Below are 22,914 nucleotides of genomic sequence, written 5' to 3'. Positions count from 1 at the left end.
GAGAGGAGAAGGAAGAGGAGGAGGAAGAAGAGGAGGATCAACAGAGAAGGAGAGACAGAGGAAAGGAGAGGAGGACTGGGAGAAAAAATCCGGAGAGAAGAATGCCACAGATTTGACTGTAAGGTAAGAAAAAGCGCCTGATCAATACTTACTGCTGATTGACCCTAAAGTCATCGATGCTGAGCTTGTGAATTGTGAGGTGAGGGAGGTTAGAGCCACAGCAACCGCAGCCTGCTGCCGCTGCTCAATGTAGGTCATTGTGTCTGTGGGCCGAGCCGAACCAAGCCGAGCCAAACCGAGCCTGTCCGGGCTGTCGTACAGCTGCAGGCAGGCCGCAGGCAGGCTGAGGATGAGGCTCTGCAGCTGGACTGAGTGACTGGTGCTGCAGTCATCACACTCATGCATCAGCACAAAATGATAAGAACACACACATTTGTATCACACAACAGTATGATTACAAATATGGAATTAAATTGAGCAGACTAACAATACAAATATGTAGTGACAGTATAAAAGTAAACATTTAAATAGCAAATGTGTGGAGAGTGATGAGAAAACTAAATGAAGGACATGACATTACTTCAAATGAAAAGAGAGAAGTCTTCACATTATCACACAACAGTGTCAACATGATACACAACTTCATTCAACCTGAGGGACATTTTTATGCCCAAGATGTTCACATCATACACATAGACATAGTAGAATAAAGTATACACAAAGTTTCAATATTCCATAAATACAGTAAAAGTAGAAAATGTAATAAGGAGATGTGTACAGCTGCAACCATTAGTTGATTTATTGATTAGTTGCCAATTATTTAATTCAATTGCCACCTATAATTTCAGTTTATCTTAAGTAATGACTCATTACTTTGTGGACAAAACAAGACATTTGAGGACTTCACCTTTGACTTTGGAAAACAGCAACATATTTTATGGTTTTCTTACATTTAATGGACTGAGCAACTCATTGATTAATGATGAAAATATGTGACTGATTCATCAATAATGAAAAGAAGCTTTAGTTGCAGCTCAAACTGATGCAAAAATACAAATGACTGCTCTGCTCATGTATGAAAGTGTGCGTACAAGTTACTATGTTACAGATTTTGAGCAGTGAACTGAACAGAAAGATGTAAAGTAAGTAAATAACTTCACACATTTTTACAAAAGACAATGAAAACAACAGATGGACAAACATGCAGGAGAACTGAAAGATTTATAACAATTGTATTGATCTTCTCTTCAAACCCTCAGAAAAAATGAATTATTATGTGTATTTATTGGCTTTATTGGAGAGAGTTTGAAGAGAAGATTATAGCCACAAGCTCGTCTATCAAGATTTTACATTCAGTTGATGGTTAACTTAGTTAAGCTTAAAGTTAGGAAACAGGAGGAAAAACTAATTCCTCCCATAAACACCTTCTAAAGCTCACTAATTAACATGTTACATCATGTTTGTGTAATCTCTACAAAAACTCAAGTGTCAAAATGACAAGTTGTGGTTCCGATGAAATAACCCCTGCCCATCAAAACCACTACTTGTTTATTTTACACTCACTTTGAACAAGAAAGAGACGTGTTGCTATGTGGAATATTTCACTTTTGCACAGAGCACGGAAAACTGGCTGTATTTTTAACGTCCAGGCATGAGAACATACAATATGAAAAAGTATCAGTCCTTCATAGATAAAAGAATGAAACAGTTGGTAATTTAAACCAGCCAACTGAGTGACAAATGTTGAACCAACCAGATGGTTTTGTTAATAATATACAGTGTAGAGAGAGAAAACAGGTGGTGTTTGGTGTCTCGCCTTAAAGGTTTCCAGAGAAAGAGCTGTTCTATTGTCTATAATGGTTTCCACCAGCAGCCCAAACTAGGGCTGCATCTTACTTATTGTCATTATTATAATCTATAGATAATTGACTGATATGTAAACTGACTGACTGATATAGTGACCGATTGCTTTAACTGAACAAACACACTGATATAACAGATAGTAAATCACTGACTGAGCTCAATGTGAAGCCAAGAATCGGATTCTGTTGGAGAAATGCCAGCTGAGAGAAAATCCTTATGGAAAATCACTGTGCTGTCTCTGTAATACCCCTGTAATACTTCACTGCTGCTGCATTCACTGTTAATAGTGATGCTTCAATGGTTGACTTTATTAATATGACCGTTATTCTCTGGAATTGATATGATATTCATACACACACATTAGTTCATACAGTATAGTATAGTATAGGTAGTATAGGTATACGGTATAGTATAGTATATATAGTATCTGAGACTGTGGACTAGTATCTGAGACTATGGGCTAGTATCTGAGACTGTGGACTAGTATCTGAGACTGTGGACTAGTATCTTGAGACTGTGTGGACTAGTGTTTGAGACTGTAGACTAGTGTCTGAGACTGGACTAGTGTCTTGAGACTGTTGAGACTGGACTAGTGTCTTGAGACTGGACTAGTGTCTTGAGACTGGGGACTAGTATCTTGAGACTGTGGACTAGTGTCTGAGACTGTGGACTAGTATCTTGAGACTGTGGACTAGTGTCTGAGACTGGACTAGTGTCTTGAGACTGTGGACTAGTATCTTGAGACTGTAGACTAGTATCTTGAGACTGTGGACTAGGGATCGACCGATATGGTTTTTTAAGGGCCGGTACCAATACCGATTATTAGTAATCAAGGAAACCGTTAACCGATATTTAGAACCGATATTCATTTGCAGTAAAAATTTAAATTTTGGTGTAAAAATTTGGAATAACACACTTGGGATTAGACTGAATACAGTATACTGTTTGTTTGTTTTTGTACACTGAAAATCTGTGATAAAAAGACCTTAAACTTTTGTAGAATAACACAAACTCTGATGCAAATCTTGGTTGAAATGGTTCAAGCAATTGTTTTATTATGTAAAAACAAAAAGTGCAGAGATCTCTTAAAGTTCAACAGGTTCAGCTCTCTTAATCTGTAGGCTACTTGCTGTACCCATATGTTGCTATGTCTTCTTTTTATTAAATAAAGGAGCTCCAGGTCATGTTCACTTGATCATTCTTTTTTTTTTTTTTTGCCGTGGTGCTATTTATTTTTAGAAGCGTAATCATTTAAGCTATTTGCAAAATCGTGTCACACTTGATGTGAATATAGGCAGGCAGGTAGGTCCAAATTTTTTCATTGAAACTGATCATAATAAGGTTGTGATGTCTTTAAAACTTCACCTTAGAGTATTTTTATTGCAACTTCGACATTTTCTGTTGCCTTGCCTTCAAACACCACACTGCTGCTTCACGGAGCAGTCCTCTCCTCTCTTCTCTGTACCGCTACATCTAGAAGCTGCAGTGTTGATTGGCTGTCACTTGTGCCGTGCAGCCAATCAGTGGGCACTGTAGGCGGGACATTGTTACACAGCCAAGAGTGGTGACTTCAGGCAGAGAGAGGCGGCTGCATAAGAGCCAAAGGAGCACATTTTAAAATAAACTTATTTTATCGATTATCGGTGGAAAAAACGGCCAATGCCGATGATCATAAAAATGCAGAATATCGGCCGATATTACCGGCCATGCCGATTAGTGGTCAATCCTTACTGTGGACTAGTGTCTTGAGACTGTGGACTAGTGTCTGAAACTGTGGACTAGTGTCTGAGACTGTGGACTAGTATCTGAGACTGTGGACTAGTGTCTTGAGACTGTAGACTAGTGTCTGAGACTGTGGACTAGTATCTGAGACTGTGGACTAGTATCTGAGACTGTGGACTAGTATTTTGAGACTGTGGACTAGTGTCTGAGACTGTGGATTAGTGTCGTGAGACTCTGGACTAGTGTCTTGAGACTGTAGACTAGTGTCTGAGACTGTGGACTAGGGTCTGAGACTGTGGACTGATGTGGACTCAGGGTGTGTAGTGGGTTGTGTACACACTGACAGTGTTGTGTGTATGTGTGTCTACAGATATCCATCGTTACCATGGAAGCGACCACCATCCTCTCCATCCTCAAGAAGAAGCTGGCCTTTTTGTCAGGTAACACACACATGCATAAATACCAAGTCTACATGTATGTCCTCATTATCCTCAGTGTGAGGACGTTGTAATGTGTGTCATCACGTGTGTGTCTCTCTCTGTGTGTGTCTGTTTGATTTAAGGAGGAAAAGACAGGCGCAGTGGTCTGATCCTGACCATCCCACTCAGTTCGGATCAGACCAGCATGGAGGAGCTCAGCGTCACACTGGACTACCTGCTCAGCATTCCTAGGTACACACACACACACACACACACACACACACACACACACACACACACACACACACTGGTAGCAGAACTTGCAGCAGTGTGCATTTCTGTTTATAACAGACGATTTGGTGTCATTTTTAATATGTGGACATGTTTGGAGTGAAGAGGAGCTGCTGCCTCTGTACTTTGTATCTGTCACAATCCAGCATGTTCACATTTACCGTAAAAGGTTTAAAAGATTCCAGTTTATTACAGCTTGTGTTTTACTGTATTGGCCTGTATATGAGACAACCATGATTATAAGAGACCAGCCACTTTTCAAGACACACTTTGAGACTAGTCGTTTTGGAAAAGTTTCCCAAAGACGCTCATCAGTCAGTTTCATCTCATTTCATTAGCTCCTCATCAGCTGTTACATCACTTATCCTCAGCTGCTATACAGACGAGTCAGTCTCTACTCTGTTACTGCAGTGAAGATGCTGTAGATACTTTCTACTCATCAATCATGGAAGTTTTTTCCTACAAAATAGTTTACAGGAGCTGTCAGAAACCTGCTACAACCTGTTACTACTGTCCACATATGACTACCACATACTCACTTTTTAGAAAAAAATGACAACATTGTTCTTGTAAAACGATTTAAGAACACAGCAGCAACTCAGCCAGTGTGAAAACTAGTATATCCTCATGATCAGACTGTCCTAACAAGGTTTCTTCCTATTAAAGGGGAGTTTTTCCTCGCTGCTTTCACCAAGTGCTGCTAATGGAGGAATGTTAGGTCTCTGTGTGAAAAGAACCCTGAGAGAACTTGTGTTGTGATTTGGTGATGTATAAATAGAAGTGAATGCTACTACAACTGGAGCTAGACCGATATATTAGTCAACTGATATTATTGGCTGATATTGGCTTATCACAGATACAACATGTTGTCCACTAAAGTTATATAGCTAGTACATTATGTATGCGTATCCTTTTTCTTAATTCAAGTTTTAATACATATATCACATATGTTTTTGTTGTTGTTGTAGTTGTATGTGTTTTATTATTTATCGGAATTTATAATGATAACATTCCCAGTGTAGTTTACTGTTTCAGTGTACTGAAAAATAGAAATGATAAAATGAAAAATAAGATAGCCTCCATCACATATCTGTATCTCAAGTGTTTGATAACCACATTGCAAAAACTGTGTTTTATGTACATATTCTGTATATATATATATATATATATATATATATATAAGATTATCAGCCCATATATCAATATCAGAAAAAAAACATTTGTATCAGCATTGGCCCCAAAAAATCTAGTATTTGTTGGGCCCTAATTACAACTGATAGAAATGATATACAAAACTACACAAGTAAGACTCAGGTTGTAACTAAGCGTAAATATGATTTATTTCCACTTTTCAATAACAGGACTTGAATGCAGCACACTGACAGTCTACACACTGATCTTAATGTAAACAGAGTGTGGAAAAGAACAAATTATTGATTTTTTTTATTTAAGCAAGTTAATCTGTAAAGTCAACACAAACATGTCTGAACAGGAAACACTATGTAAATGTTTGTGTTTGAAAGATGTCCTTCTTTCCTTCTCTCTCTCTCTCTCTCTCTCTCTCTCAGTGAGAAGTGTAAGGCTCGTGGTTTCACTGTCATCGTGGATGGACGCAAGTCTCAGTGGAACATAGTGAAGACTGTGGTGCTCATGCTGCAGGTACACACACATTTAACACAGTATGGTTCCTAATAATCACATACATGCCTGTGTTACTTTATCAGGATGTTTAAAAGCTGATAATGATGATAATGATGCTGTTTCAGAATGTCATCCCTGCCGAGGTGTCCTTGGTCTGCGTGGTGAAACCAGATGAATTCTGGGATAAAAAGGTCACGCACTTCTGCTTTTGGAAGGAGAAGGACCGACTGGGCTTTGAGGTGAGCTTCAGCACCAACCAACCAGCTTCAGGGGTTTTTTTTTTTGGAGGTGGGGTGGTCAAGCTGCTGATTCACACTCACTTTAAACTCGCTGACTCTGCAAGAATCCAGCAATGAGAGATAACTGGAATCACTCAGGAATTTAAATTTAAATTGAATTTGACTCTAATTTTCAAATAACTGCACACCATGTCTGTGTTTCCAGCTTTTATAACACACACACACACACACACACACACACACACCTCCATTGTGTTACCTGATATCAAACAGAGAAGCTGAGCCTGTTATAATAACCTTGAACATCATTAACCGTCGTGAGTGCTGCTGGAAACCTGAGCCAGGATCAATGGCGTGAGTGTGTGTATGTGTGAGTGTGTGAGTGTATGTATGAGAGTGTGTGATTTTAGGCCACTGTCCTCTCCACCTCCTCTGTTACAACAGATGGTTTTACCGACAGAGATCAGTAGTCACTGTGACCCAGATTTCTGCAGCCATCTTGGCTCCACGCTTGTTGCCGGGGTAACCGGAGCATGCCGGAGGATCTTTAGCGACTTTCAAATTTCCTGCGCACAGATAGTCAATCACAGTCAATGTTAGATTACTTTTTTATTTGGTCATAATGACATCATCATCATCATCGTGTGTTGAGTGGATAACGCCACCTGTCGTGGTGTGTTCAAAGATGCTCTGACATCTGAGATTTGAGAGTTGGTTAAAAATAGCCACGGTTTTAAAGTGAGCGATGACTGAAATTCCCATAATCCTGTTCACAATATGCATGTTTGCTTATGTGTAAGTTGTGACGTGAATCATGTAATTTTTATGACATGTAAAAAAAAATGTTTTTTTTTAAACACAAACACACACACACATACACACACACAGCTGGTGGAAGGGCGATTCCAGTAAGGGTGTTGAAATGTGACTCATCTAAACTAGGGTGTGTGTGTGTGTGTGTGTGTAGATGTCACAGAGGGGTGTGTATCATACAGCTGCCCTAAAATGTGACCCCAACATTTAAATAAACACAGATACACACACACACACACACAGAGCTGAGCCCAATACCTCTGACAGCATCTGTTACAGTGGCAGCTGGAGGACACACTCCCCACCGTTTGTCTGTCAGTCTAGTCTAGTTTATGTGAAAAACAGCTTCTTTCTTCTTTAGTGCTTTATGGAGTCATTAACAATTTTAAGGGATAAAACATAAAGACACTAGTTTATATGTAGAATCTCAACCTATCTCGATGAGATTTTCTTCACAGAAGGATTGTGAAGCCTCAGATTAGCTGGCAAGTTTATTCAGAAACACTGAATGCTCTATTTCCACATTTAGAAAATGCTCTGGGAGGCTGGAGGAGAAGTGTGTGTCTCGTGCGCCTTTTGATCTGTTGTGTTTCTAAACTGGAAGATTGTTGGATTTACAGTGTGTGAGCAGGGCCGGTAAAAAACTGGAGAAAGGATCAAGAATAGTCCCTAACTTTAGGATTTATGACTCAATGGTTAGTGAAAAATAGGCGAGGCTTTTGTATAAGAAGCTAAAAGTAACTTTAGGTGTGGTCCTTCAACTGTTGGAAAAAAAAAGGGTACAATTTGGCACCCAAAGTACCCGCCCTCAGACATTGAGTCAGCCAATAGGAGGCGTCTGGGGGGGTATGCAGCCATGCCACATCACAGTAGTCACTATGAGTCTAATGCTCAGGTTAAGAATAGTCATCACTCACTGTATGCAACACATGCTTCACTGCTGAATCATGCTAGTTTATATTGCATAAAAAAACTACAAAATACAACAACATACAAACTACACATTAAAACAGTGTAATTACAGTCTGATTAATATGCTGTCTGTGCTCTCTGTCAGGTGATCCTGGTTTCAGCCAATAAGCTGACTCGTTACATCGAACCGTGTCAGCTGACAGACGATTTCGGAGGAAGTCTGGACTACGATCACAACGACTGGCTCAACAAGAGACTGGTCACTATTTAATTCCTAAATAATCACACACTCCTACATACAACTTCAAATACTCATCACCATGGTAACCAGATTTTAACCTTTTTTTTTTTTCTTCTTCTGACAATTATCGCAGGTTTTCGAGAAATTCACCAAGGAGTCGACGTCACTGCTGGACGAGCTGTCCATCATCAACGACAGTGACAAGAGCAGCTCGGTGGACAAGGACAAGTACGTGCACGCACACATGCACACACACACACATAGTTTAGAATAACAGTAGACAGATGTAATCCAGAGCCATTCGTCTGTCCCCTGCAGAGCAGCTGACTGTGCCCTCCTGCCGTCCTTTGACCCAGAGACTGTCCTTCAGACTGGTAAATATCCCCCACTCTCATGCAGTGAAATGACAGTTTTATATGCTGGTTCACATGATATCTGAGACCAGCTGACACCACACTGGAAACAACTCAGGATGCAGCAGGAGGACCTGAAGGAGATCTGCTGCCACTAAGACTTGTAGCTAAATAGATGGATGGATGGATGATGGATGGCTGGCTGTGTTCACAGTACTGAGCAAGCTCTGTGTCTGTGTGTTGGGCAGAGGTGAAAGGAGCCTTTGTTTGTGGTACCACCCTCCTCCCTCTGCCAGCTCCCTTCATAATGTCACAGCATATACACAAACACTGACGCAGTATTGTTTCTGATGCTTTTATAACAGACTTTAAAACCTAAAACCATCTCTCTCTCTCCCTCTCTCTCTCTCTCCCTCTCTCTCTCTCTCTCTCTCTCTCTCTCTCTCTCTCTCTCTCTCTCTCTCTCTCTCTCTCTCTCTCTCTCTCTCTCGCTCTCTCTCTCTCTCTCTCTCTCCTCTCTCTCTCTCTCTCTCTCTCTCTCTCTCTCTCTCTGTGTGTGTCCAGGTCATGAGTTGCTGTCAGAGCTGCAGCAGCGTCGATTCAACGGCTCCGAGGGAGGAGTTGGAGGAGGACAGGGAGGTGAGGAAGCAGCTGTTATCGCACCGCCACCACTCCACCTCCGATGTTACTACAATTGTCATCTGTAGTGTTTCGTGCATATTTTTCTCTCTGAGATGTCGGTGTTGGAGATGAATGTCTGAATGCTCCATTCAGCTGCTCCAGAGCACTAAATACTACTCTGTGACATAGTGAGGGAGGGGACTGAGTAGACTATTACAGTTGTAGGATCTGTGTAAAGATTTAACACCAGATGTGAGATGTCACTACTAAAGTCCATTAATACAATCCACAGTGACCCTGACCTCAGAAACAGCTGTCCAGAAATATTCCAGCATATCTGTTTTATACACTTTATTGTCCTTTAGGCCTGTCATGATATCTACTTTTTGTTGGACGATATATTGTCTCAGAAATAATTGCGATAAACAATATTATTGTCATTTGAAGATCATTTTATAACACTGATGTAATGATAATATAATAGTATAATAATGAAAGGGGGGGGGCGGGGGGGTTATGCTTCAGTAAAAACACAGCCTGTCATTATGGTTGGGGACAGAGTGATTTACCTTTAATGCTTCTACAGTCTCCACTCAGGACGTACACAGTGAGGAATGGAGGACACTACTTGTTTAGCCAATGTGACATGAATAGCCTCTTAGCTGCTAATGTGAAGTGTAGCAATACTGAGGTCAAAAACAATGATGATTTCATCATTGTCATGTATCATGATGATGTTGATAATTAGGTTATTGTACGATAAGTTGATAATTATTGTGACAGACCTACTGTCATCATTTCATTTTATACATCTTGCTACATAGTGATGACATTTTTTTTGTAATGTGATGTCACCCAGTGATACAACCTCATAACAAAAAACATAACAAAAAAAACATGTACACATTTAATGTAAGTATACGAGTCAAGTATACATTAAATGTGTCCGTATAACTTAAAAAAAATGATCTGCACATATCCGACAACATACATGCAGTTACTGATATATATCTAGGTATAGGTCAATATCAGCCAATAATATGAGCTGACCGATATATTGATCAGGCTCTAGTACTGATTTAGATTATTACAGTTTATTGAAAAATCTCCTTTCATGCAAGCTTCTAAGAAAATTTCTAAATAAAATACAATTTTTAAAAAAGGGAAGAAGAAAACAAAAAATGAACTGTGTAGGATTGTCCCACAGTTTTTTTTATATCAGATTGTAGGCTCATGTTAGTGGCTCTGACCTGCTGCTCTCTATTAGATTAGGCCCAAATTGCTTCCCGAGATATCATTACCCCCCTCATCCTCTTATAATAATAATAAGTGAAACACACCCTTTAATAACTTGACTGGCCTGCACAGATCCCCCTCTGACCTCAGCCCCTCCTAATGATAACTGGAACAGACCCATCACCCAACAACATCACTGTAGAACCTCACTGATGATGTCGTAGCTGTAAAATTGGAGCAAATCCCTTCCAGCCAGGTTCCAACATCTGGCGGAGAGCCTGATAGCAGGAGAGTGGAGGCTGTTATAGCAGCAGATTAAAGCCCATAACATGTTCAGCCACATCCAATCTGCACAAACGTCCACTTATTGCTTTAATGTGCTGGTGTCTGCATATGTTTGGCCATGTGTTCTGTATTTACTGTGAAATGAGTAATGACAGATGCTTCAATCGCTGCACAACACTGGAGGTCTGCATCACCCTTAATATACTCATTATGAACAGAACAGTCTGACAGAGTAAAGATTTTCAGATAGGTTTTAAATGATTAGACCAGACACAAAAAGACATCCTGGTTCTCTGCCTGACCCCATCTTTGACCTTTGACCTCACAGGTCCGGCCTGGTGTCCCATGGAGGAGGAGCTGCTTGCTCAACCTCAGGTGATGAAGCTGCTGGACTCGCTCAGGGAGCAGTACACACGATACCAGGAGATCTGCAGACAGCGAAACAAACGCACCCAGCTAGATGAGATCCATGCCAAAGTCATGCAGGTACAGTGTCAAATACTCACCTTTACTTCTGACCTGAAAGTGCAGACAGGCATGAGTAATGGAGTAATGGAGACATGCACAAAGGATAGAGTGCCATGAAATGTGTCACAGATATTGTATTGCATCCTCTATACTCTCACAGCTCTGTGTCCTGCTCCAGTGTCGGCCTCCTCAGTGTTTAAGTGTCTCGCCCTGATTCTTTTATCATCAAGCCTTCGACCTTTGACCCTTACCAGTTGTGTCAATGAGCAGGCAGAGCTTTACTGCTTCGCTCTGCGGCACTTCAGTAAAAGAATAGTCGGTGATTACTGGGGTTCCTGCAGCCCTGCAGGGGCTGATGGGTAATGCCACTGTCTTGGAGATGAGCCTGGGGTTGCCATAGTAACTTCAACATGTCGGTTGGTAGCCTGGAGGATTTGAGGTGGTGGTGGGGGGGGGGTTGGCCTAGTTCTGGATTGTTGCGATGTGTGTATGTGTGTGCTGTGTGTGTGTGTGTGTGTGTGTGTGTGTGTGTGTGTGAGTTTGTCATAGGCTATGTTTGGGGACAAATTTCAAACTAAAGACCAGTTAATTGGGGGCGGCTTGTCCAATTGGGGACAAAAGCTGTGTCCCCAATTGGTAAGATGCTGATTTTGTGGGTCAGTGGTTAAGGTTAGGGGTAAAATAAGGTGAGGTAAGTAGTAGTGATAAATGTAATGTCCCCAAAAGTGACATAAGCAAACGTGTGTGAGTGGGTGTTGGCTCTCAACATCACTGACCTGATAAATACAATGATCATAATGCTGACACACATCTGCATAGACAGTTCCAGATGTTTCTGTGCTCTAAGTAATATGATGATCATTTTGACTTCAGCTCATAACAGAAATTTAAATATCTTATGTATTTAAGTGTGTACATATATATATATACACACATATATATATATATTTTTGTACACACTCAGGCATGTGCCTCAAAGCACTTGGGAGGCTCTTTCATACCATCAGTCATCAGACTGTACAACACCACAGCTCCCAGTACCTCCCACTCCCATTAATGTTTTACATATTTATTGTTTATTGTATATACTATTTGGAGATTTTTATTATTATGTATATAGTATTTTATTTTATTTTTTTATCACTTTTTTTATCTTGTGTTCTTAGGAGATGCTTACACTAATGTATGACTTTATCATTTGTCATGAAGTTTAAAGGGGCACTTCACCAATAGTAACTGTGTCACTGATGATGTCATCATGGTTATCTCAGGTTGACACTTGAAAGTCTGTTTCCCCTATGTGGGATATGGACTTTGAAAGATGTGAGCATTTAGCTGGCAGAGATGGTCTAACCGAAGACTCCATGAAGTTGCATTATGGGTAGTATACAGTGTGCTACAGGCTAAAAGTCAGAAGATCTCTGCCTGCACCGCTTTGATTTGTAACTTTTTATAATCTGTCTTTTGTTTTTTGACTCTTAGTGCAATGCTAAAATGCTGCAATGCTCCTTTAGTTCATGAATTCAGATATACTTAGATCAGCTGTTTCTATTCTACCCTCATATACTTCAGCTGTTGTATCAATTTCAGTTTTCTTTTTCGTTTTTTCTTTTTCAGTCAGCTGTAACAGTCATAGTGTGTTGAATTTGTGTTGCCAAAGCAACAAAAGGAAAATGTGACGGGTGGAAAAAAGCAATGCTGACTTTAATATAAATAATTCATAGAAGAAAATATTTATAGACCGTGATCATTAAAGAAAATCCTGAGATCATTTTGTAATATGTGAACTCAGCATAGAAAGGCTGAGTTGCCCCCTGCTGGTCGCTCTGCTGAACTGCAGCTCAGAGACTGAAGGCGATCCTCACAAACAACCAGATAAAGTCTCTCAATGCAGTTCACTTCAGCAAGGCTTTATTAGCCTGATGTTTTAACTTAAACACGTTTTTAAAGCATATACATACATTGTATAATGTAAATAGTGCATACTCAATACATCAAATAAAAGTAACAATGATACACAGCTTATTCATAGGTGTTGTTTTACCAAATGAATCTGCAACTGATCCTGTGCAGACAGCGCTGTTGGCTGTTAGTTATTTATTCACATGATTTAAGAGCCTTAAGGTTGACTATATTTAGGGAAGCGTGTCAGCTGTTCCTTCTACCACACAAGCAGAGCTACTTATCAGAGATACCTCAGCATCAGAGTGGAACACAAACTGCTGACATCCTCTCGTAGCTGCTCTCCCTGCAAAACCACCACATTCTTCCACATTAACTACATTAGTAACCAGATCCCTCCCCTGGCAAGCTAAAAGCAGGAAAAACCTCAAAACATTATGTATTTGGTGGAGTTAATGGAAAATTCCAGAATTCCCTCAAATCTGTTCCTTAAAACACAGTTCAGGCAGCGTTTGGACATTTGCACATTTGTTTTTTTGTTCTTCAGGCTCTGTTCTTCAGTGCTTTTAATTTGAAATAAAATAATAGATAGTACATTAACTTGCCAAGTCTCAGCTTTAATATATGAGTATGTAATATAGAAAGAACCGTGTGGGAGATATAACCCTTTTTAACACATGATGTACCCCAACAATGCTTCATGTTGATCTAAGCCAGACATGTCCAAACTATTCCATAAAGGGCTGTGTGACTACAGGTTTTTTCTCCAATCAACCAGGAGCGCACAATTCGACCAATCAACTGTCTGAAGACTGAGATCAGTTGATTAATGTAGTCAAATCTGGTTTGCTGCTGCTTGGTTGAAATGAAAACCTGCAGGCACAGTTTGGACTTTCCTGATCTAAACTGTAGAAGTGCTCCAACTGTCCTGAATGAATGACATGGGGTGCCCGAAATAACTCCACCTAGCTGCTCTACAGGAGATATCTCCATCTATTTGCTCACAGTGTGTAATTGTAACAGTGTTTTTCTTCCTGTCTTTCTCTCAGGTGGTCACCTGGCTGCAGGGTCCGGGTTCGGAGCTGTTGAAGACTCACCAGGCGATCGGGGACTCAATGCGAGCAGCTCAGGCACTGCAGCAGAAACACGAGGAGATCGAGAGCCAGCACAGTGTAATTAACACAAACGCACCATCATGTGATGAGGACAAACCGATGAATCACATTTTGAAGTTAAAGTTAGATCTGAGAGCGGTTTGTTTCCATTCTGCCGTCTGTAGTTAGAAACCATGAAAACGTCAGAAGATACAAATTCACTCTTAATGCATTTAAGCCTGATAAATAGGGGTCACATGACTTTCATGTTGCAATCAATGCAAGAGCTGAGACCCGTCACATGACGGGTGAATACAGTTAGAACACTAATGATCTGCATGTCGAGTCAGAAACTTTTGTTCAGTCACTCAAAATGTCTGAAGGTCACACTTTGAGCATCGGGCTGATTCTTTGTGTGTGTGTGTGTGTGTGTGTGTGTGTGTGTGTGTGTGTGTGTGTGTGTGTGTGTGTGTGTGTGTGTGTGTGTGTGTGTGTGTGTGTGTGTGTGTGTGTGTGTGTGTGTGTGTGTGTGTGTTTACAGGAGTGGTTTGCGGTGTACGTGGAGTTGAACCAGCAGATTGCTGCTTTGCTCAGTGCCGGGGAGGAGGAGGAGGTGGTGGAGCTGAAGGCGCTGCAGCAGCAACTGAGTGATGTCTGCTATCAACAGGCGGCTCAGCTGGAGAGCCGACAGAACGTCCTGCAGGCAGCACAGTGCTTCCACAGCACCACACAGGAGGTACAACACACACACACACACACACACACTCTGTATCAGCTGCGGTTTGTGGGTGTTACTGGGTGTTCAGACTGAAAACAACCATGTATTTAAAAACAGAGTGGTAGTGTTGATGTGTTGTAATAGAGAGCAGTGTGACGATGAGATGCAATCTAGCAAGTCCATTTTGATTAAAACATCTGTTAGTTGTGAAAGCTTATCAGACACCAACAGAGCTAAACCTACTGATGGCTTATGGTGGTGCTTAGTGCAAAAAACACATGCAGCGATGTTCACTGTAATTACAATAACCTCGGCCGCCATTTCCTGTTTGAAAAGTGGTCCCTCCCCTTCCACTACATAGCCAAGATGGCGACTGTTGAGGGTGAGAAGTGTCCATAGTGCACTGCATTTTTCCATACTTCTCAGTGTAAATGCACTTATGTACTCAAAATATTAGGTGTAAGTACAGAAGTATGAGATTTGAGACACAGCACAGATGTTAATAGATTTGTCCTCTCCTGGTTTTGACTACCTGAATGTGGATGCAGCAAATCCATCAGCTACGATACAGACCTTATTAACGTATCTGGTATCAGACTGATCCACACTAACAGTTTTTCTTTTTTCATTAAAGTATTTATTTATTTTTCAACAAATAATAATAATACTTCCAAAAGACAAAATCAAAATAATAAACAAACAGGCAGTCAAAACAAAACTACAATGACAACACTCCTCTGTACCATTGTATGTTTGATTATATCAATTGCGATGCGATTCAACACATGCTTAATGTGACAAGTCCTTAATGTATCGAAAGAAATAGTCCCATACTAAATGGAACTTCCCTTTAACATTGTCCTTCCTGGCAATCAGATATTCGAAAGATGTCGTCTCTGTCATCAGTTGAGTCCAATTTGCAAGCTCCGGCGTACACATACTCTTCCAATTTCTCAATATCAGCCTCGCTGCAGCAATGAGGCCCGCGGTTATTAGCGCATGTTGTCCTTTGTTGAATCCTTGTGGCAAGAGTGTGCCACAAGGAATCTCCCAGGAGACAAAACAGTGGAGATTCCAGTAAACTTTGTCCCAACCAATCTCCCAGTTTCCTTAATACTTTTTTCCAAAAAGGTAATACCACCAGACATTCCCAAAAGGCATGTAAAAATGTACCATCTTCTCCTTTACACTTCCAACACCTTTTGTCTTCTACTAACCCCACTCTGAAAAGCTTCATAGGAGTATAGTAATATCTATGTATGATTTTGTAATGGGTAAATTTACTTCTAATATCCCTGGTGGCCCACCCAACCTTGGAAACGATATTATGCCATTTCTCCTTACTTATTTGTCTAACAGTTTTTCTGTCCTGTACAAGTTATTTACTTGAATTCCTGGTTGGCAAACGTTACCAAAAACTGTGTGTGGATGAAATAGATTTTATTACGTGTTTGACAGAGCTCAATAAAAGAAGCTACTGGTTATTGATCTGCGAGGAAAAAGGAGCCACACAGAGGTTAAAGTAGTGCTGGGAAATATATTGATATTATATCGTAATATCGTGATATTGCAAAAGTGCTGTGTTTTCCTGCTTTCAAAGGCTGCATTACAGTAAAATTATGTAGTTTACTGAACCTACCCGACTGTTCTAGTTGTTCTATTATTTGCTTTTACCCACTTAGCCATTATATCCACATTACTGATGGTCATTTATCAAAAATCTCATTGTATAGATATTTTGTGAAAGCACCAATAGTCATCCCTACAATATCAGTGCAATATTGATGTTGAGGTATTTGGTCATGACATCATTGTGATATTAGATTTTGATTCTATGGCTCAGCCCTAACTTAAAGTAGTGTGTAGAAAAGTTGTAGAAGCATGAGCAGAGACTGTTTCCCTCTGCTATAGACACTCTCCATGCAGTGAAATCCTCTTGTTCTCTGTCTTCTGAGGTAAGAAGTTTCACTTTTGTGCATTCAGACAGAGATCTAGATGCTCCAATATGTTTTTAGCCTAGTTTAGCACAAAGACTTAGAGGGAAACTGCTAGCTTTGTTCCAGATTCCAAATTTCTTAGATTTGTGATTTATTCCAAGCAATCAAATCTCTGTGTGTGTCTCCTCTGCAGTTGTCCCAGCAGTTGGACGGTCTACTGGGCATGCTCTGTGCCGACGTGGCTCCAGCTGACGGAGCTTCCATTCAACAAAACCTCAAACAGCTGGAGGAGAAGCTGCAGAGTGTTGGTTCGTCCTTTTCCACTAAAAATAATCGAACTTTAGTGTTAATGATCTATGTGCATCTCTGTTGTAACTCTCCCTCTCCCCTCGGTGCAGAGGCAGGTCTTGCTTCTCTGCGTCAGAAGGGCGGGCTGCTGCTGGAGCAGATGTGCAGCCAGCCGTCATGGTCTCTGGAGGAAACGGAGGGTCCAGCTGGAGAACAACAGGACAATGTTCAACACATCCAGGCTGTGATGGAGGAGATGCAGCTCCGCAAACAGAGGTACTTATTCTTCTAATTTTGATTTTCTTGTCATTAACCAGGTAAAGCTCTCAAGCAGATTCAAATCTTCTTTGTTGGAGAGACATCAGAAACATGTTCATCTGTCAGAACAAGCTAAACCCCCTGAGGACTGAGTCCAGACAGCAGAGTCCAGCCAGCCTGTCTGGCAGGGTTAGGGTTAGGGTAAAGGTGACAGACAAAATAAACAAACTGCTGTAGCTACAAGTAATAGACAGATGGTGTGTTGTTAGTAGTGATACTGAAGAGTAAGAACCACTCCAGGCGTTTAACGGGACCAAAGTGACATTAGCAGGTATTTACATGCTGTTTAATGTGCTACAGCTGAGCAGCTAATTAGCTATCTAGTCTACAAACTGTTCTCTGGTTGATGGTTTGTTCTGTGGCTCATTCAAAAAGCAAAGCAGCAGTAAATGTTTGTAAGTTAGATAAGAAGAAAGCAGGAAAGCTAATATGTGTTTTCTTGTATTGTGTAGCAGGATGCAATCAGGCTCAGTGTGACTGTCTTCCTATGATAGAATGATAGAATGCCACATTATAATAAAGCTTTTTAATTAAGATTTGTATCAAAATAAGGTCTCTAGCTACATAAATGGGTAACTACAACAGACATTTTTCTCTTCTGGTTTCAGATTTTATTATTATTATTTTTATTATTTTTTAAATTGTATTTTTAGTCACAGGTATCAGTACATCTTTAAGTACAATGACATAGACGTATATGTAGGTACCAGGGAAAAATTATAAAATAGAATATTTAAAAAAATGATTAAAATGTATACAATCTTTATTTACAAGTAATACATATGGTAACCCTTCCAATTCCACAAAAGAAAAAGCCAGAGTATCTTGTACCCAAAAGGTGGTTTCTCATCCTTATCTTGTTTTCAAGGTTTCAGGTTTTATTTTGAAAAGAAAACACAGGTCTAATGGGTTATGTTATGTGACTGAAGCCTTCAATAGCAGAGGTGTGTGTGTTGCAGGTGTGAGGACATGGTCGACGTGAGGAGGCTAAAGATGCTACAGATGGTCCAACTGTTCAAATGTGAGGAGGACGCTTTACAGGTCAGACACGCAAACACGACAACAACAACAACACATTTGCACATGTACACACAGTGTGTATTGATGAGATGACAATGGTTGTGTGTGTGTGTGTGTGTGTGTGTGTGTGTGTGTGTGTGTGTGTGTGTGTGTGTGTGTGTGTGTGTGTGTGTTCAGGCAGTAGAGTGGCTGAGCGAGCTGATGGACGCCTTGTTGAAGACTCACGTCAGACTGGGTGATGAGTCTCAGGAGACCAGGACCATGCTGGACAAACACAGGAAGTTTGTGGACGTTGCTCAGGTAACAATTGAGGAATACTGATGACAGCCGGTGGAATGTCTTATTTGTGTGTATTATTATGTTTTAGTAATAATTACCCATTTACCTTCGTCTTCCTGCCTCTCCTCCCACAGAGCACCTACGACTATGGCCGCCAGCTGCTGCAGGCGACCGTGGTCCTCTGTCAGTCTCTGCGCTGTACCACACGCTCGTCTGGAGACACTCTGCCGAGGCTCAACCGAGTCTGGAAACAGTTCAGCGTCAGCTCCGAGGAGAGACAGCAGAGACTTGAGCTGGCTCTGAGCTTCCACACCGCCGCAGAGAAGGTGAGACTGAGAAAAGCTCAATGTGTCAGCTGTTAAAGTAGTGTTTCTATACAGTATCATCAGGCTGATTTATTGTAACAGACATATGAAGATGTAAACAGATGTAAGTTCCAAAGCTGATAATATACAGTGCCTATGAAAATTTTCCCCATTTTATTGCTTTTATAAATTGAATCATGGTCAAGATAATTGCGCTTTTGAAAAAAATAATTTACAAAAAACAACTCTTTAATGTCAAAGTGAAAACAGATTTCTACAAAGTAATGTCAGTTAGTCAAAAATATATAATGTAAAATAAGTGATTGCATAAATATTCACCCCCTTTTAAAGTGACTGACCTAATTCAATAAGAGGTGTCAGTTTGTCCTCGCGTGTTCTTTTAATGAAATATAAGGAGAAGCATTTTAGTTCAAAACAATCAGTTTTATTTTAACACCAGTAGAATGTGCAATATTACAGAGCTCTGGGTCTGACTTATAGTATCCCTGACAAGCAACAGAATGTTCATCAGTTCACGAAGTCTGACTAACTATCTCTTCCCTGACCCAGTGTTTTAAAGCGTACAGAGCAATAGGTGTAACGCAAGGCGGCGTCCTCTTCTGATTGGCTCAAGACGTGTCATTCATTCTCCTCGTAATATCTGACTCCATCCGTTGTTGTGACGCCTTAGAGCCCAACCTGAAACACAACTGTTAAGAGACAAACATCCTACTTTCTCATACTTGCTGAAAACACATTCAAGGTCATCTTTTCACTCTCTGTACTTTTCCACTTCAAGTTACCTTGTGTTTTTCTTCTGGTACAGTGGTGTGACTCTGGCTAAGACAATGCAAGCATTCACTTCTTATCACTTATAAAAACCCTTATTAATTAGTGCAACATAGTTCCCTTTAATCATCACAATCATTTCCCGTATACTCAGCAGATTAAACAATGCAACAGTTCAAGGCTATATGAAAATAATATAACAACTTCAATATATTGACACTCTTACTATACTGCTCAAATGCAGGCAGAGGTGTGTGTGTGTGTGTGTGTGTGTGTGTGTGTGTGTGTGTGTGTGTGTGTGTGTGTGTGTGTGTGTGTGTGTGTGTGTGTGTGTGTGTGTGTGTGTGTGTGTTAGCACAGTGTATATGTGTAAAGGGCTGTAGTGTAGTGCATGTTGCTACGGCCTTGTGCTCTGTGTGTGTCTGTCTGCTTACATCTCCTGTCACACTTAATACTGCAAAAGTAAAGGTTATTTAGTTAGTGTTAGTGCAATTATCAAAACCAGAATATGATTAAGAATATCAGTAATAAAAACAATAAAACAATAGAGGTCCAACCAGTTATTAATTATTATTAAATGGAGATCACCTGAGTGCAGTGATTGTGTCTCAAGTGAGGACTGTGGGTTTATCCCCCATCTTTAGAAGTACATTAGGGGAACTTCTAATGGTCAGTATGAACAGGAGGAATGATTACAAGCAAAACCTGTTTTAATCTTAATATGGACACTTGACTATTGTTTTAAGACTGACTTCAAAAATGTGAGCTTGTCCTTTTAACATCAGAGAATCACAAATGGTTGTGGAGTTTGTGTGTGGTCAAGTCAATTCAATGGAAAATATGTTGTTGTAAACACTTTACCTATTGATACGAGATTCTCTCATATGCTTACATATCTATTTGTACTCACTTTCATATAAACTGCCTTTATATGAAAGTGAGTCTTAAGAAGTGATTTAAAAGATGAAACTGATCCTGCAAGCCTGAGATTCTCAAGCAGCAAGTTCCACAACTGAGGGGCCCTGATAGAGAAGACTCCGTTTTTTTTAGGTGGGATGTTTTCGAAAATGGACAGGTTGTCAGACTGACAGGTGCCGTGATATACTGTATATGAGTATATTACATTGGACTCTGTCACACACACACACGATCCAGACCATAGAAATGCCTTCAGTACGTGTTTGTACTGTGTTTCAGGTGTTACAACAGGAGTGTGTGGAGCCAGAGTCTCTGGATGAAGTCGACTCATCGGGTAAAACTCTGCTGGATAGACTGACCATGCCTGTTATCTTCCCCGATGGGTATGTACACACACACACAATCCTGTTTTTGGACTTTGAATTGGCGTACCTTGTGGGGATGAAGCGAGAACAAAGCACATAAGCACACTCGATGTAATACAAATCTCCTTACTGGGATTGTTGTGGTTTCAGGAGCGAGCAGTACTTCGGAAGTCCCAGTGACACAGCGGTGGCAGCGGAGGGCGTAAGAGAGCGCCTCCTGCTGGTGGAGGAGCGGCGACTGCAGCTGCAGGTGGTGGGACTTCATCATGACGACACAGAGGAGAAGCACAATGGGCAGGACGCGAGGCTAGATGTGATCGGAGAGGAACTGAGCGAGAAAGAGGAACAAGAGGAGGAGGAGGAGGAGGAGGAAGAGGAGGTGGTGGTGGTGGTGGTGGAGGAGGAGGAGGAGCAGCAGCAGCAGCAGCAGGAGCAGCAGGGGCAACAGGATGAAGAGGTAGAGAGGGCCACACAGGACTGCTAATGGATCGCTGATGACATTAAAACCAAGCAGCCTTAATGAAGCTCATTAACGAAGGGCTGCTGATTAATTTCTACAGAGAGCTCTGAAGCCAGATCATTCTCCCTGCTGGCATCTCTCCACCTTTTAAAACTACATTTCCCATCAGCCTCATTGCTTCCCCTTCCTGCAAGATGACAAACATGTTGGATGTATTTACTCATTCATTCTTTTATTCTGAAAGCTCCACCACTGTTTGCTCCGGACATACGGCGTCCTGCAGCTGTTTTAGCGACTCAGCAGATTTCCCTCCAAAAAACCCTTGACCTGCTGAATCACAAATGTAAAATACTGGAATTATTAATACTCTTGTCTCTAAACGCTCTGCTGAATAAGGACACTCCTAACAACCTTCATCCCAGCATGCCATTTGTTCAGCAAAGTGGGAGGAGCTTCCATGGTGCTAACATGGCGACTAATGTCTGTGCCTCTCCTTACTTGTTTTTTTTTTTTTCTTTTTTCTGCTGCGTCAGCTCCTCTAACAGAAGATGAACAGGGTGGAGCTGTAGTGTATCAGGTGTGCAGCAGCAACCTGATCCTGATCCTGATCCTGATCCTGTTCCTGCATCAATAGACCATGTCAGGTGACCAGAGCATGTAAACTCTGGGATGAACATGAAACCCTTCTAGTTGAATCATGACTACAAACAAGCTGAAAAAAAACTGCTTCATAGACAAAAAGTCATAAGGTATAAGATCGTATCTAGCAACATCAACAGTCCCAAAGAAACAATAAAAAAACCATCCAATCCAGCTTTGAGTAAAATTTTTGTTGTGATTTCATTTCATTTATTAATGATTATTTCCCCCTTAAGAGTTATCCTTTAAAGTCAAACTGAAATTTGAGTGTGAGGAAATGTGCAGATTTTTCTATAAAAAAAAAAAACGATGAAGAAAAAAAAAGAAAAGTGGTAGGTTTCCATGACAGCGGCTGACCACTAACCTAAAGAACGTGACGCTGTATATTCTCAAAATGTTTTCAACAAGTCATCATGTTAGCTTTTAATGATTTAAGCTCAGAAGGAGTCATCAGGCTGAGCTAAGCTAGTCAGCCTGTTTTAGTATGCATTTCTTATCTTTCCTGTTATGTCGATACATGCAGATTAAATGGCAGCTCCTGCACATACAGTACTGTGTCTTTTTTTTGTGTGCAATACTAAAGAAGAACAAAAGTGGAAAGTTCTACTTAAAGTCCACTGTGGTTTATGGGACTTGTAGTAGATTCCAGAGCCCAGAGTCTCTATAGAAACCCTCTGCCTTCATGAATCAAACCTGACCACAGGGGTCCATTTCACAGACTGGGAGCGCTGGGATTGGTGGTCATTTGGCAACACGGTGACATCACAATAAGATAGGA

General features: G+C 40.8%; 1 protein-coding gene across 1 annotated transcript; it reads left to right on the top strand.

Moving 5' to 3' along the window:
• sestd1 (SEC14 and spectrin domains 1) lies at positions 1 to 22,131 on the top strand. The gene is made up of 20 exons (XM_053328305.1): positions 1 to 123; positions 3,956 to 4,025; positions 4,148 to 4,256; positions 5,864 to 5,954; positions 6,062 to 6,175; positions 8,046 to 8,159; positions 8,275 to 8,369; positions 8,460 to 8,515; positions 9,059 to 9,133; positions 10,965 to 11,122; positions 14,056 to 14,178; positions 14,642 to 14,836; positions 16,949 to 17,063; positions 17,154 to 17,319; positions 18,321 to 18,402; positions 18,559 to 18,681; positions 18,795 to 18,986; positions 20,952 to 21,055; positions 21,188 to 21,402; positions 22,031 to 22,131. The coding sequence occupies exons 2-20, from the start codon at positions 3,971 to 3,973 to the stop codon at positions 22,129 to 22,131; spliced, it is 2,283 nt and encodes a 760-aa protein (XP_053184280.1). The 5' UTR covers positions 1 to 123; positions 3,956 to 3,970.
• Positions 22,132 to 22,914: the final 783 nt, after the last annotated feature.

Source organism: Scomber japonicus, chromosome 11, assembly GCF_027409825.1.
Source record: "Scomber japonicus isolate fScoJap1 chromosome 11, fScoJap1.pri, whole genome shotgun sequence".
Classification (NCBI taxonomy): domain Eukaryota; kingdom Metazoa; phylum Chordata; class Actinopteri; order Scombriformes; family Scombridae; genus Scomber; species Scomber japonicus.
Note: the sequence above shows the minus strand (reverse complement) of the source record. Positions and strands in the feature narration are given on the sequence as shown.

Coding starts and splice junctions, on each gene's coding strand:
- sestd1 (XM_053328305.1), top strand. CDS start 3,971: ATGGAAGCGACCACCATCCTCTCCATCCTCAAGAAGAAGCTGGCCTTT. Junction 8,370..8,459: donor AGCTCGGTGGACAAGGACAA/GTACGTGCACGC, acceptor TGTCCCCTGCAG/AGCAGCTGACTGTGCCCTCC. Junction 21,056..21,187: donor CCTGTTATCTTCCCCGATGG/GTATGTACACAC, acceptor TTGTGGTTTCAG/GAGCGAGCAGTACTTCGGAA.